This window comes from Scyliorhinus torazame, chromosome 12 (assembly GCF_047496885.1).
Source record: "Scyliorhinus torazame isolate Kashiwa2021f chromosome 12, sScyTor2.1, whole genome shotgun sequence".
Lineage (NCBI taxonomy): Eukaryota > Metazoa > Chordata > Chondrichthyes > Carcharhiniformes > Scyliorhinidae > Scyliorhinus > Scyliorhinus torazame.
Genome location: NC_092718.1, coordinates 57,879,829 through 57,897,115, shown reverse-complemented (window position 1 = coordinate 57,897,115; position 17,287 = coordinate 57,879,829). Strand labels below are relative to the sequence as shown.

Sequence of the window (17,287 nt, the reverse complement as noted above, 5' to 3'; positions counted from 1 at the left end):
GCCTGCTCCATCATTCAATACAACCATGGCTGATCTCATTATGGCCTGTTCTCTGTAATCCTTCAATCCATTATTAACTAAATATCTATCTAATTCCTCCTTAAATTGACTCACTGTCACAGCATCCACCGCACTCTGGGATAGCAAATTCCACAGATTAACGACCCTTTGGGAGAAGTAGTTTCTCCTCATCGGTTTTAATTTTGCTACCCCTTATCCTGAGACTATGACCTCCCGTTCTAGAATGCCCCACAAGAGGAAGCATCCACTCCACATCTACTTTATCCATACTTTTTATCATCTTGTATACCTCAATTTGATCTTCCCTCATTCTTCTAAACTCTAGAGAGCAGAGGCCTAAGTTGCTCAATCTCTCTTCATAAGCCAAACTTCTCATCGCTGGAATCAATCTAGTGAACCTCCTCTGAACTGCCTCCAATGCCACTACATCTATCCTCAAATAAGCGGGCCAGAACCATTTTGCTCTCCATGTACGGTCTCACCAATGCCTTCTACAGTTCCACAACACTTGGGCAGCACGGTAGCATTGTGGATAGCACAATTGCTTCACAGCTCCAGGGTCCCAGGTTCGATTCCGGCTTGGGTCACTGTCTGTGTGGAGTCTGCACATCCTCCCCGTGTGTGCGTGGGTTTCCTCCCACAGTCCAAAGATGTGCAGGTTAGGTGGATTGGCCATGATAAATTGCCCTTAGTGTCCAAAATTGCCCTTAGTGTTGGGTGGGGTTATGGGGATAGGGTGGAGGTGTTGACCTTGGGTAGGGTGCTCTTTCTAAGAGCCGGTGCAGACTCGATGGGCCGAATGGCCTCCTTCTGCACTGTAAATTCTATGATAATCTATGACTTCCTTACCGTTATACTCTATTCCTTTAGCTATAAATGCCACCATTCCATTTGTCAATGCGCATAAGTGCGAGGCAGTGACCATCTCCAACAAGGGAAAGTCTAACCATCATCATTTGACATTCAATGGCATTATCATTGTTGAATCTCCTACTATTAACTTCCTGAGGGCTCATCATTGGCCAGAAACTGAACTGGACTAACCATATAAATACTGTGGTTAAAGAGAAGATCAGAGGCTAGGAATCCTGTGGCGATTAACTCATCTCCTGACTCCCCAAAGCCTGTCCACCATCTACAACGTACAAGTCAGGAGAGTGATGGAATACTCTCTCCTAGCCTGGATGACTACGGCTCCGTCCGCACTACAGAGGCTTCACACCATCCAGGATAAAGCTGCCTGCTTGATTCGCACCCCACCCACAAACATTCACTCACCACCACCAATGCATAGTGTAATATCTACAAGATGCACTGCAGGAACTCACCAAGGGTCCTTAGGCAGCACCTTCCAACCCCAGAATCTCTACCGGCTAGAAAGACAAAGGCACCAGACACACGGGAAAACCAGCTGGAAATTCCCCTCTATGCCGTTCACCATCCTGACTTGGAAATATGTCGCCATTCCTTCACTGTAGTTGGGTCAAAATCCTGGAATTCCCTCCCGACACAGCACTTTGGTGTACCTACATCGCATAGACTGCAGAGGTTCAAGAAGGCAGCTCACCACCATCTTCTCAAGGGCAATTAGGGATGGGCAATAAATGCTGACCTCGTCAGCGGCATCCACATCCCATGAATAAAAACAAAATACATCAAATGTTTGTTTCTATATTAAAGGTTCAATGACAGTCATTGGAAGCTGTGATTCAGTGACATATGTATAGCATGTCAAACTTTGAAAAAGTCAATACAGGGAATAATCACTGTGAATACACAATAATTCCAACTTGCTAAATTTTCCTCCACTAGTTGCTTCCGTTTTCCTTACCATTTGCGCCAGCCGTCTCTATCCCTTACACATTAACAGCTTCCCAAAGGAAGGTGAAGTGTGTGCAGTTGCTGACACCTGACTATGACCGCAGCGTATTTATTTCCTCTTTGTAGTAAAACATCCTGCTTTAATTCCCTACATACTATACATTCTTTCATACCAGTAAAACATTGACTAACCTTTGTGTGTCAGCTAGTCTATCTCAGCGCAAAAGGATAAAAAGCCTTTCTTACATGTTCACATGAGAAAATCTTCATACCTTCACCTCATTTTTATATATTTCTTTAGGTACAACATCATCTTCCTTACATCCTTTGCGGTTCTGTCACTTTGGAAAATGTTTGCTCTTCGTGTTACTATCTCCCACACTGGTAGCACCAGCGGTTTGCTGGAGGTCAGAGGATTGGCCCACCTCCCCATCACTGCCTCAAGAAGTGTTGTCTCCTCCGCAATTCTACCTTTCCAGTGCCTTGAAGCTACACTGTACAGGAAAACTGTCAATTTCGCAGTTCTGTTGCAATGCTGCAGGGGATTAAATAGGTTCCTGGCAAGTGCCAACATCACCGATTGACCCTCCCATTCCACTAGATGGTCCACTGCAAGTGGGAAGCAGCAAATAATACATCACCATTCCTGGAATCCTACATGCTTAAAAATGATGGGAACGTTTAACCAAGTTACATTAACCTTTTAAATGATGCATTAATACGAATTTCTAAGCTAATACAGCTTGAGAATGAGCGCGAGAAATTTGTATTTATAAGGCATGACCTGGGGACATCCAAATGCACTTCACAGCCAATGAATTACATAAATTAGTGTAGGATTTGTTTGATTGCTTTTACAAATATGGAATGCTTTATTTGTAATTGTAATGAGACTATCAGAACAGCCCATTGTGCAATGAACGGTACCATTGGGAAAATTAGCTTGTTTGTGTTCAGTAGTATTTGCTCCATCAAACAATGATGACTGAATTTTGCATGTATAAACTGGAGGCAGCATTAACTGACAAGCTGGAGATTGGAAAGAACATATCACCTTGGTGCTACTGGTAGGAAGCCTCACCTCCTGGATGCAGACATTACAAATCTGTGAGCATTCTCTACAGGATTCTCAGGAAACTAATTTAAAATGGATGCAAAATTGTGCACACTACTAGACAAAACCTCATCCTGACCTTCCAGTCGACAAGTTTCCCCCACTGGAATATAATCCCTTATGTCTGCGTCAAAGAGCGTGGGGTAAATCAGGAGAGTACATTCTTCCAGCAAACAGCATAATATAAAAATAATTTGCATTTATGTGGCATCTTTTACAACCCCAGGATGTCTAACATGTTTTATAGCCAATTATGCAGTTTTGAGGTATATTCACATTTGTAACGTAGGAAATGTGCCAACTACCTTGCACAACAAAGTCTTACAAATAGCAATTTGATCATGGCCAGATAATCTATTTTAGTGAAGATGGTTGAGAAAATGGTCAAGACACCAGGGAAAATTACCTTGCTTCGAATAGCATTGTGGCATCTTAAACAAGCTACCTGAAGGTCCAGACAGAATCTCCATTTAACATCTCATCTGAAAGACGGAACCTCCAACAGCAGAGAACTTCCTTACAGTTGCACTTAAGTGACAGCCTAGAGAATATACTCAGAATTCTGGAATGGGATGAACTCATTTACGGACTCAGAGACAAGAGTGCTACCACTGAGCCATAGCTGACCATCATGGATGCACAGATCAGGAGTTCAGGTGAGTGCCTCAGTACGATTTTCCATCCATTTTATTTAATGGGCAAACATGAGAGAGAGACATAATTTGCATTATTTTGTTCTGTATTGAGAACACATAGTCATAAAAGCATGCCCCTGCGATCACAGGAGAAGGATCCATGCTGGGAGGTCAAAGTAGCCATTGTTCTGATCTTGATTAAGAAGTACAGACTGAATGTCTGACGAAAATAATGTGGCCATAAGAGTAGTGTTTTAAATACATCACCACCGTCATGTAATGTTCCTTTGTGTTTTTTAAAAAAAACCTTGATACGCGCTATTCAGATAAATATACATTGAATACTCAAACAAGACATGCAACTAAAATTCTGAGCTTATTTATCTTCAAATTAATGAAGTTGGAAGATTGAAGAAAATCGCGAAGTGATGCATCAGCAAGGTGAATGCTGAAAGGATTTTTGAGGAATTGCACATAACTATTGTGTATGTTTAATTAAACTCTATTCCCAAATTCTACAGTGGACTTTAAATCATAAAAAGAAACACACACAATTTCTAAAGTCTACTCTTCAGGTAAATGGTAAAGATGCCATGTTTGAAGGAGAGCAGAAATTCTCAGGCATCCTGGTCAACGTTCATGACTCCATGAAATCAGTGAAAATTGCTGTTTCTGGGGAAGTTGCAGGGAGAGTTGCTACTGGTCTTTGCCTGCTTATCAAAAGCGACTGCACTTCAAAGCTATTTTCTGTGAAGTATCTTGTGACCTTTCCCAGAGACGTGATAAGGCGTGACACAAAGTGCAAATCTTCCTTTCTTTCAGTACCATGATCAAAGGTCAACCAGACAACTAATATTTGTTCCAACAGTAACATAAATAGCTAATGGAAACTAAGCCGTTACTTGGGAGGAATGAAAAAAACAGAAGAATTTTTATCCCTCGCAGTCCAATTAACAATTTTGTGTCACAAGATGGGAATGTTGACTTTTGAACAGAATAATATTCCACATTTTATTACATCCCAGAATTTGCACCAGCTCTCACTGATAGATTGCTTAGCAAAACAAAGAGCTTATTTTATCAAACATTTATTCATATTTTCATCAATTTACTCTTGTCAGATTGTGATACAATTTCTGCACCACAACAAATTTAAAATTAGGGAACTTCATTACTCAAGACTCTACTGAAATTATAGGCACGTATTTCAATTACTTGTCTGTGGAAGTAATCCATTCAACTGCATATTTTCATTTCAGCTTTTTCTTTATGTTAAAGTGACTTCATAGATACAATTCTTTTAAGCCTGTTTGTGGCCAACGAAACTGATCAGCATGCACACAAAATGCTTCATCACACTCTAGGTTCATTTTTAAAATAACATTTCTCTGGAAAATTATATGTAGCCGCAATAGAGAAGTGTATTAAAAGGGGTACAAAGTGACAAAAGTAGTGGCCATTTCTAACATTACTGATGTCAAAATCTTTCCACCCACTATAACTAATGTACCTGTCATTCACAAGATTAGAGTACTTGCTTATTAGGGTCTTACTGATAACTTCCATTAAAAAAGTTGCAGATTTCAGCAGATAAACAAAGTTATGTGCTTGCATGCAGCACTAATTCATACAACTGAATGACTACTAGCTTTGAAATGTCAGCAGAATACGTCACAGGTGGATTATTTGGGCCTCCAAAGAATAAGCAATGGATCTTAGCAGCTATTTCATGGTATACTAGCCATCTCAGCAGATGGCGGACTGAGAATACAAGCTTGACATAAGACTTCCCGCTGCCTGAACAGACCACTCCAGGGGACAGCTGTGCATGAACAGAAATTATTTAGACTTCATGGAACTGCAATGCTTAAGCTGAGTTAGTTGTGGTTCACGATGCAAGATGCTCAGGGACAACAACCATCTGTGCTGAACTACCAGATGTAGGGAAGCTCATCTTACCCTTCACTACATACAGTATTAGGTATCCAAAGGAGTCACTGCAATGGTTAGTCATCATGTCAACCAGCAGTTTATTACTGCAAAATTAAGCCTCATGTTTTTCTACCTGTTTCAGTAACCATCAGGAACAATGGAGACAGCCATTAATTTAATCTTTATTATTGTCACAAGTAGGTTTACATTAACACTGCAATGAAGTTAGTGTGAAAATCCCCTAGTCGCCACACTCTGGCGCCTGTTCAGGTACACAGTGGGAGAATTCAGGACGTCAATTCACCTAACAAGCACGTCTTTCGGGACTTGTGGGAAGAAACCAGAGCACCCGGAGGAAACCCATGCAGACACGAGGAGAACGTGCAGACTCCATACAGTGACCAAGCAGGAATCAAACCCAGGACCCTGCCGCTGTGTTACCGTGCCACCCATTACCATATTCCTTGCTTTTTTAAGACATAGGCATCATTGATTTCATGCATAGCCATTTATATCCCTACTATCTAACTAACTAATCCAGGAAAGGTCTCGCGTCCATCACTGCACTTAGAGGTTAAACACGGAAACAGGACATTCAGCGCAACTTGTCCATGTCAGTGTTTATCCTTCACACAAGTAAATTCCTAAGATTCAGTTTTTTGCACCTTACACTCAAAAATTGACTTAATCTGAGAAAATTATTTTGCTGCTGCATTGGCATGAATAATTTATTGCTGCAAAGTTAAAAACTCAATATATCAACATTACTGAGTAAGATAGAGCCTGAATAAAACTCTCAACACATGTAGGTTTGCTTAAGTTTTGGCATGCAAGTTCTTGAAATTTCTGAAATGCAGCCACTGAAATTCCAAACTGTTTTCCTATAATTTTCTTTTTCTGTTGTCAGATGAATGCAGTTTGTTATAAACCACAAAACCAGTACTTTCTGGCATGCAATTGTTGTAGAACTACATGCCAATGTAAGAAGTGCATCATATTACTTTAAAATATAAATGTTACTAGTCAAACCTTCCTTGTTCACATGTATCAAAATCTTTGCTATGTGAGTGTATAATAATTGCTGAACATACGGCAATTCCTTCATTGGGACCACAATATTCTTCAAACCTCAACATCCAATGGCAGTTGCTATGATGTGGCATATACGCAGCTCACAGATATAATTTGTACAGGAGTTGCTACTCTAGAATCATTAAAGCCAGGTTTTGAAGGTACAATCCCATTAACAGTAACAAGGGAGTGTTGCACTATTGCAAGTGCCAACTTTTGGATGAAGTGTTAAACTGAAGCCCCTGTCTGCCCTCTCGGATAATAAAAACTCCCATGGCACTATTTCAATGAACACGGGAGTTATCCCGTGGCCTGGCCAATATTTATCCCTCAACTGGCACGCAAAAAGAACACACAGCCCAAATACAGTTTAGCTAGTCATTGTCACACTGCTGTTTGAGGGTGCATACTGTGCACAAATTGGCTGCTATGTTTTCTACATTAAACGGTAACTATACTTCTAAAATATTGCATTGACTGTAAAACGTTTTTGGACGTCCTATGGTCATGAAGGTTGCTACATAAATGTCTTGTCTTTTCTTTAAAATTTGCCCAATAGTAATTTATTCCACTGTTATGGGCCAGGGTTTAGAGAACCCCAAAGTGTATCATGGAGTTCACCTGACCCACAACTTTGAATAGATTGTGGTATGGGGAGCACACGGCCCACTCTAGAGGTGTGGTACAGCAGAAATGGAAAAGTATTTTATAAAACAAAACAGTGTTTATTCTATGAACTCAAGTTAACCTTTTTAAACCAAACAGTGAATATCTTAGCAGCCATTAATTCAAAGATAACCCCCAAAGAATACAACACTAAGTAATCCTTTAAGCTGTCCTTTTAACATCCAAAAGACTTAACAACCTTTAAACAGAAGCACATCAGGGTTTACATTCAATACTGAAAACATTTACATTTCTGAATTCACCAAATGATCAAGAGATAGTCCTTCATGCCAGAGAGATCAACAGTACAGCTGCTTTGGCTGACTTCAGCTGCAACACACTGCAAAACGAAACCAATAAGACACCCAAGCTTTTCTCAGTGAAACTAAAAAGTAGAACCAGAGCTCAGCTCCACCCACACTCTGACATCACTGCAGTAACATGAGCAGCTAACCATTTCTTAAAGTGACATTCTCATGACACCACTTAGATGCCATTGGAGCCATGTTCAAGCAAGTCTAAAACTCCAGCTCCTGTTCAACAATTATGTTCTGAAAGTACTTCTCCAGATTTTCCTGCTCCTTTAATTGTCAAAGCACATTAAAATATTGTGCACATGCACATTTCCTGTCCATAAACTTCACTTCCTGTGGTAACACTCTAATCAACATTTAAAATGCCTACATATTCAGTCATAATGGAAATTCCCAATGTAAACATGTCCCAATGATGCTGCAGCCAGTGTGGCGTGACGACTATTGTATCCAGGAACATTAAATCCTCTGACACACCATGAGTAACGTCACACAGATACTAGTGTAACAGAATATTTTTTTAGATCAAGTATGTCCAACACGTGGTCCGTTGGCACTATCGGCCCGCGACGCCTATCTATTCAGCCCATGGACCTGGTGGTCAAAATGCTGGTAAGCGAAGTCAAAGATTCTGTGAGGTGCTACTCATTCAATCACAGGCCGTTTCCCTCCAGTGTTTACTGTTGATAGGCTCATTGTCTATCAGCAGCAAATGAGGGACAGAAACAGTTTCTGACTGGAGTAGACTACTTCAGCCTGAGACCGGACACCAGTGCCACAGCAGTAGAGAGTCTGCTGGAGAGACCAGGATGTTTGCAGGAATCAGCAAAGATAAAAAGTGGCCCCTAAGCCGGGGCAGGGCAGGGAGAGAGAGTGACAGCCGAGCAGGGGGAAGAGTGACTGGCGAGAGAGTGGTTGCTGGTGGGGGATGTGTGCGTGAGAGACAGAGTGAGATTGCGTGAGAGAGACGGAATGAGTGTGTAAGACAGAACTGGTGTTTGTGCATGTGTGTGTATGAGGGAGAAAAAGTGTGTGTCTGCTAGATTGCGCATGAGATTGAGAGAGACTGTATGAGAGGAAGAGTCAGAGTATACGTGTGTGAGAGATAGAGAGAGAAATAGAATGTATGCATCTGGCTCACTCCCAGTCTCAAGGTTCACCCTCACACATCAACGCATTCACACCCACTCACAGTGGATGGAGGTGAAGATGAATGGGTGAGAAACCGGAGACTGGGAGTGAGCCGGAAACATAATCTGACTCTCTCACACGCTAAATATCATCTTTATTAATTGCTCCTTTATAAAATTGTCAATTTATTGCTCTGGCATTGCTTTTTTGCTCAACAAGTAGTTTCTTTTCTTCATTCCTCAACATTTTATTGAAATTTTTGTTTAATGTTGTGCCAAACCTCATCTTTCCTTAAATGCTTTTCTGTCCAAGTGAGAAAATATGGCCCCTCGCCCGAAAAGATTGGACAAGCCTGTTTTAGATGATTCTGAACCAAATGGATTTCAAAGAAATCAAACCTAAATTTCAACAGGTGATGCCATATAATATCCCAAAATCCATTAAAATCAGCAACATGATCATGCAGATTACTCACTCACACAAGTCGACTGGAGTAGTATACATGGTTCTGGTTCCTTTACCTAAGAAACTGTATACTGGCCTTAGAGGGAATCCAGGATGATGTAACTGCCCTACGGGGAGATACTGAGGAAACAAATCCTATATTTCTGATAGTTCAGAAGACTGAGAAGTGATCTCACTGAAACATATAAAAGTCTCAAGACGTTTGTCAGGGCAGGTGCTGAGAGGATGATTTCCCCTGCTGGAAAGTCGAGAATGAGAGGTTGCAATTTCAGATTAAGAGGTTGGCCATTTAGGACTGAGTGAGGAGAAATTTCTTCAAAGGCTTGCAAACCTATGGATTTCTCCACCAGCGTTTTGGGTGCTCTATCATTAAGTAAGTTCAAGTTAGAGAATGAAAGATTCTTAGATGCTAAGGGTATCAAGGGACATGGGATAGTGTGATAAGGTATAACTAAGGCAGAAGATCAACTATGAACTTGTTGAATGGTGGAACTGGCTCCTATTTCTTATATTCTTATGTTCTTTCTGACTCTCAGGTTGAGAGACAATCCTCTGGTAGCTAAATCAACATAATATCAGTCAAATTAAACAGGCCACAAACCTCTTTCATGCATTCTTGTAAGTTCCTGCACAGAAGCAGTATGGTTTTGGATCATGTTGAACATTGGAACACCAACTGTGATAATATATCCTAGACAAACTGAAATACATCTCACAACAGCGCCAACACTTTGCCAGGGAAGTGTATCACCAGCAGGAGAAACATTTGCACTTTATGTAAATTAATTTAAAACATGAACCTGACCAAACAAGTGTACAAAAATAGAGAGAAAACCATGTAAACAGAGCAGTTGTTCCTTCACAAACTTTTACTTAAATTCTCAAAATACACAGAACCATTTACCTTGTTTGAGGGCTTGGGTTTGGGCAGGTAGTGAATCAAATCTTCTGCTTCGAACACACATGAGCCTTTCAACTCGCTCCGCAGCAATATCCAAAGGGCTGGGCAGCTTGTTACATATCATTGCTGTTGTGGTCTGTCAAGGAATTCTAAGGTGTACAAATGGATTCATTTGGATGGTTCCCCATCATTTTACATTCGATCATAATCCAGAGCAACTGATTTAGGTTGGCAGGACAGATGATCATCATACAGTTCCACTTTATTTTCAATGGCACTTCATTTGTTACAAGCAATTCAGTATCTGGGGTTATGTACAAAGATGAAAATTGTCTGCGATGGTTACCTACACATTTGTTTATGTAACTATTATAAAACACTTTATTAGCATAAATACAAAACTTCCTGTGGTTTAATGGATCCTTTAAATTAAGTCATCACTGTCTCCTGCTGTTTCTTGCCCACGCACATTTCCCTGTATCAGAGGGGAGGCATACTTCATGTTGTTGGAACAAAATCTTGTAGATCTTGAAGTAAAATAATGCTTTTTGTATTTTTTAAGTTGCTTGTTTTAGCCCACATTTCAAAGCATAAATTATACAGTAAAACTACTCTCACAAAATTCAATGTGCCCATTTATTTATGGTAGTCTCTATAGCTTAGCGTCACATCATACCATTCATTTTACTCTTTTCTTGTCTTTTGACAGCCTAACTGGCAGTTTAATCGGATAATGCTCAAGCATTTGACTTATACAATGTGAAAGATGCAACTTGTGAACAACTCCCATTCTGCTGGAAAGGTGTGACAACTTGGTGGCATGGTGGTGAGCACTGCTGTCTCAACACCGGAGACCCAAGTTCAATACCGGCCGTGGGTGACTGTCTGTGTGGGGTTTGCACGTTCTCCTTGGGTCTGCGTGGGTTTCATCTGGTTTCCTCCCACAGTCCAAAAATGTGTAGGTTAGGTGGATTGGCCATGATAAAATTGCCCCTTAATAAGCAGGGATGTACAGGTTAGGTGGGGTTATGGGGACAGAGCAGGGGAGTGGGCCTCGGCAGGGTGCTCTTTCAGAGGGTCAGTGCTTGATGGGTCAAATGGCCTCCTCCCACACTATAGGGATTCTATGGTTCTAACTGTCCAGAGTTTTCTCATGTTCACACAGTACAATGAGGTATCTGATTGCAGTCTTTGCACATTCCTATTTTAACAGACCCTATATGATACCAAATTACTTTTTTCCATGTGCTTCTCCCATCCTTCAACCTGATTGTTTTGAATCAGGTTGGGCACTCGGAGCTATGATGTAACAAAATCCGGAAACTCGGAGGCAATATCATGTTTTCAATGATGCCGTGCCTAGCTCAGCACTCAGACTCAAAATAATCCAATTTATTGCTTCCGCCTTTTAAAAGCAGTTATGGATTCTGCTTCCGCCACTGTTCTCATTGTGTTGTTAGAATATTAAATGCCCTATGATAATTCTCCCAACCAACCGCCTCAACTTTCATTCCTCTGGCTATTATAACCATCAGTTACAGAATCACCGGTCAATGGAAAATGTTTATTCTAGATTTATTTTATTGAAATCTTTCATAGCTTTGAGGAATTCCATGATACCGATTTAGCACTACTTCAATGAAAAGAGTCCTACCAGCCGGTCCTTGGAACTAAAAGCCCTTAACCCTGGTATCAGGTTTGAATCTCCCTTAGTGAATCTCCTCTGCACTCTTCCTTGCCATTATCTTGTAAGGACTGGCTATAGGCTAACTGTTGCCAAATAAACAAATTGTACAAGGTTTAACACTACCTCTTTATTTTTGTATGCTTCTAAAACCGAAGATCAATTTTTTTATCCCCAGCTTTATCAACAAGACCCATTTTAAATTGTAAATGAATAACAAAGTCTCTTTATCCCTCTACTGCTTTCAAAGTTTTACCATTTCATATTGCTCCTTATTTAAATTAACCTGACATCAATATTCTCAATATGGTAACTTCATTGAGATGCACAATGCCCTCCTGAGGTCACTCATCACAGTTAGTTGCAGCTCCACACTTTTGTCTCATCTGCAATTTTCATATGGGATCGCAATTCAGAATTTTAGCGCAAATCATTTACATACCTCATGAGCAACAATGGTCTGAACACAGGCTCCTGGGGGCACAACTCGACCTTTCATCCATGTCCTAAAATATCAATTTGTTCCTATGTTGGCTTCTTCAAGGAGCTTCATATGCGTGGTGGAACATTCCCTTTAATATCATGGGGCGGAATGCTTGCACAGTGGTTAGCACTGCTGCCTCACAGCACCAGGGACCTGGGTTCAATTCTGGCCTCAGGTCTTTGTGGAGTTTGCACTTTCTCTTCGTGTCTGCGTGGGTTTCCTTTGGGTGCTCCGGTTTCCTCCCAGTCCAAAGATGTGCAGGTTAGGTGGATTGGCCATGGTAAAGTTGTCCCCTAGTGCTCAAAGCTTAGGTGGGGTTACGGGTTTACAGGAGAGTGGGCCTGGGTAGGGTGCTCCTTCGGATGGTTTGTGTAGACTCGATGGGCCGAATGGCCTCCTGCACTGTAGGGATTCTATGACTAATTTGATCAACAAGCCTTTTATCCAGCGCCCTTTGAAAATCTGTACACACATCATCCACTGCATTTCCTCTTTCAATAAGGTAAATTATTTCTATGGATATCACTGGCCAGGCCAGCATTTGTTGTCCATCCCTATTTACCCTTGAGAAGGTGGTGGTGAGCTGCCTTCTTGAACCCCAGTAAGTCCATGTGGTGTAGGTACATCACAGTGGTGTGAGGGAAAAGTTCCAGGATTTTGACCAAGTGACAGTGAAGAAACGGTCGATATATTTCCACGTCAGGATGTTGAATAGCTTGGAGGGCAACCAGGTGATGGTGTTTGCATGTGTCTGCTTACTTGCCCTTCGATATGGCAGTGATCGTCGATTTCAAAGGTGCTATTTCAGGAGGGTTGGTGAATTCCTGCAGTGCATCTTGTAGATGGTACACACTGCTGCCATATGCATCAGTGGAGGGAGTGAATGTTTGTGGGTGGGGTGTCAATCAAGTGGGCTGTTTTGTCCTGAATGGAGTAAAGCCTCTTGAAGCTCCTTGAAGAAGGGCAGCACGGTAGCATTGTGGATAGCACAATTGCTTCACAGCTCCAGGGTTCCAGGTTCGATTCCCGTTGGGTCGCTGTCTGTGCGGAGTTTGCACATCCTCCCCGTGTGTGCGTGGGTTTCCTCCGGGTGCTCCGGTTTCCTCCCACAGTCCAAAGATGTGCAGGCTAGGTGGATTGGCCATGATAAATTGCCCTTAGTGTTCAAAATTGCCCTTAGTGTTGGGTGGGGTTATTGGGTTATGGGGATCGGGTGGAGGTGTTGACCTTGGGTAGGGTGCTCTTTCCAAGAGCCGGTGCAGTCTCGACGGGCTGAATGGCCTCCTTCTGCACTGTAAATTCTATGTTTAATCTATGAACACTATTGGAGCTGCACTCATCCAGGCAAGTGGAGAACATTCCACTACACTCCTGACATGTGCCTTGTGGATTGTGGCCAGGCTGTGAGGAGTCAGGAGGGCAAGTTGCTCACCGTAGGATTCCTAGCCTCTGACCTGCTCTTGCTGCCACAATATTTATGTAGCTAGTCCAGTTTCTAGTCATTAGTAACTATACAACGCTGATAGTGGGGAATTCAGTGATTGTATGCCATTGAATGTCAAGGGGCGAAAGGTAGATTCTTTCTTGTTGGAGATGGTCATTGTCTGCCATTTGTGTGGTATACAAATTTTACTTGTGAACCCAATCCTGGATATTGTCCAGGCCGTGGTACATTTGGACATGGACAGCGTCAGTATCTGAATTGTGATGAAAATCGCGCAATCATACAAACATACAAATTAGGAGCAGGAGTAGGCCACTTGGCCCCCCTCGTGCCTGCTCTGCCATTCAATATGATAGTAAGAAGTCTTACAACACCAGGTTAAAGTCCAACAGGTTTGTTTCGATGTCACTAGCTTTCGGAGCGCTGCTCCTTCCTCAGGTGAATGAAGAGGTATGCTGGATCTGTAAAGATTTAATCACCTGCTAATGCTCGCATTCCAAGCATTGTCTGGCATCTTTGAATCTGTCTATATATATGTTTATGGAGCATACCTCTTCATTCACCTGAGGAATGAGCAGCGCTCCGAAAGCTAGTGACATCGAAACAAACCTGTTGGGCTTTAACCTGGTGTTGTAAGACTTCTTACTGTGCTCACCCCAGTCCAACGCCAGCATCTCCACATCATTCAATATGATGGCGGACCTCATTTTAACCTCAACTTCACATTCGTGCCGACCCCTGACTTCATCCCCTTGGTTATCAAGAATCTATCTACTTCTACCTTAAAGAATTTTTAAAACTCTGCCAATCACTGAAGATAATTCCAAAATCTTACAACCCTCAGAGAAAAGAGTTTTCCTCATCTGTCTTAAATGGGTGATCCCTTAGCTTTAAGTAGTGACCCTAGTTCTAGATTCTTCCACATGAGGAAACATCCTTTTCACATCCTGTCAATACTCCTCAGGATCTTATATTTCAATCAGATCATCTCTTACTCTTCTAAGCTCCAGTGGATATAAGCCTCGCCTTGTCTAGCCGTTTCTCATAAGACAACCCACCCATTCCAGGTATTAATCGAGTAAATCTTCTCTGAAATGCTTCCAATGCATTTACGTCTTTGCTTAAATAAGGAGACCAGTGCTGCATACAGTACTCCAGATGTAGTCTCATCACTGCCATGTATAACTGAAGCATAACCTCACTACTTTTGTATTAAATTTCCCTTGCAATAAACGGTAACATTCTATTAGCTTTGCTAATTATTTGCTGCACTTGCAAACTAACCTTTCGCAATTCATGCACTAGATCGCCCTATATCTCAGAGCTCTGCAACCTCTCATCATTCCGATAACATTGCTTTCTTTACTCGTCCTGCCAAAATGGACTACCTCACATTTTCCCACAACATACTCAATTTGCCAGATCTTTGCCCATTCACCTATATCCATTTGTAGTCTCTTCCTGTCCAGTGGATAGCTCCAGTGGATACAAGCCTAGCCTTGTCTAGCCTTTCCAAAAAGACAACCCACCCATTCCAGGTATTAATCGAGTAAACCTTCTCTGAACTGCTTCCAATGCATTTACGTCTTTGCTTAAATAAGGAGAGCAGTACTGCATACAGTACTCCAGATGCAGTCTCATCACTGTCAAGTATAACTGAGAGGTAATAGGGTAGAAAATGGAGAATCAGTATATGTACTATACTTATATTTCCAAAAAACATTCCATAAAGTATAAACCAACTCATGGAGTTGGAGATAATGTATTAGCATGGATAGAGGATTGGTTAATTGACAGAAAGTGGACAGCAGGGATAAATAGCACATTTTCAAGTTGGCTGGCTGTGACTGATAGGATTGTCTGTGAATGATAGAGTACTGGGAGGGCCTCGGCTGTTTATAATCTATATTACAATCTAATTTAGAATCTATATTAATTACTTCGATGAAGATACAGAAATGCATCTACGATTGCTGATGATGCAAAAGGACACAAAGAGGCTGGAAAGAAGTATAGACAGGTTAAGTGAATGGACAGACAACAAGCTGGCAGATGAAATATGTGGGCAAGTGTCAGGCTACTCACTTTGTTACTAAGAATTGAAAAAGAGAATACAGTGAAATCTCCAAGAGTCAAACCTGGGTGATGTAATATTCTCCTTCTGTCAAAGTCACTATCCATTCCCACCGGCGCAAGAGCAATGGAGCATTGCCCACTATTACCCAGAATTCAATAGCAGTTGATCCAGTTTTACCAAGTTTCACCAAGAGAATCATAGAATCCTACAGCGCAGAAGGAGACCATTTGGCCTATCGGGTCTGCACCGACCCTCTGAAAGAGTATTCCATCCAAGCTCACTTCCCCACCCTATCCCAATAGCCCTTTAACTATTTAGTGATACAATTGGATTACTCGGTGTAGTTTTGATCTCCATATTGAAGGAAGGAAATGCTTGCATTTAAAGTGCAAAAGCACTAAAGGTTCAATTGCTCGATCCTTGGGATAAAAAGCTATTTCATAATGAGAGATTGAGTAAATTAGACCTATCTTCTCTGGAGTTCAGAAGAATGAGAGTCCGTCTAATTGAAATATACAAGATTCTGAAGGGGCTTTGATCGGGTTTGCAACAAGAGATTGTTTCCCCTAGCTGTGGAAATTTATAACAAGGGGCACAGTTCTAGGATAAGGGGTCGATCATTTCAGACAGTGATAAGAAAAATGTCTCCACTGTGAATCTTTGCAATTCGTTACCCAAGAAAGTTGCTGATGCTGCATCATTGAATATATTATATATATATTATAAATAAAATATACATACAAGGCTGAAAATTTTGGTCACTCAGGGAATCAAGGGATATGGAGAGCAGTCAGGAAAATGGAGTTAAGGTTGATGATCAGCCATGATCATATTAAATAGTGGTGCAGATTCAAGGCTCTATGGTCTATTCCTTCTCATGTTCTAGAACTATTGATAGGATTAACAATTTCCTTGTCTGAATCCATCACAGAGAAATTCCAGACCATATAAGGCGCTATTGACCAATCAAGTTATACAATAAACCATTTCACCTTTCTAGACTGATACCCAGCTAAAATGATCACATCATCGAATATCAAGGGTGTTTTTGCATCACGAGTCTGACGGATGGTTGCCCTCACATTCCAAAGCTGAAAATGGCCATCACACATCATGCTGTATTACTACCTATTCTATTTCCCTATCTTACCTGGCAGTACCAATTGTGCCAGGGTACAAGTAATACAAAGTTACCTCAGAATCCAAAATGTCCAGAAGGCAGCAACACATTTTTTACAAAGCAAGTATGAGTTGGCATAAACCAAATCTAACAATTAATCCAGATATGTTAACCCAGACATTTTGTAGCCATATTATCCAAGGAAGGCACTTTTTGAAACATCCTGGGGGCATCTGAAGGCCATTGTTTGATCATTTGCATCCTGAAACCCAAAGGACTTTGAGTCAACTGCCAGACCACAGCACACGAATGATATGAGGAAGGATAATCAACCTCAGTTTTAGTTGCCTTGAGGTTGATTTTATTTCTGATCTATGAAATATGATGGGAGTTCTCCCAATTTCTTT

General features: G+C 41.3%; 1 protein-coding gene across 3 annotated transcripts in view; it reads right to left on the bottom strand.

Annotated features, from left to right (window-relative positions):
• The window catches only part of efl1 (elongation factor like GTPase 1), a 450,668-nt gene that overhangs the window by 312,155 nt on the left and 121,226 nt on the right, over window positions 1-17,287 (bottom strand). For all 3 annotated transcript variants that reach the window (XM_072468746.1, XM_072468749.1, XM_072468748.1), the window contains exon 11: window positions 10,075-10,197. In XM_072468746.1, the coding sequence (XP_072324847.1) occupies window positions 10,075-10,197 (123 nt within the window). The remainder of the gene's footprint in view (window positions 1-10,074; window positions 10,198-17,287) is intronic.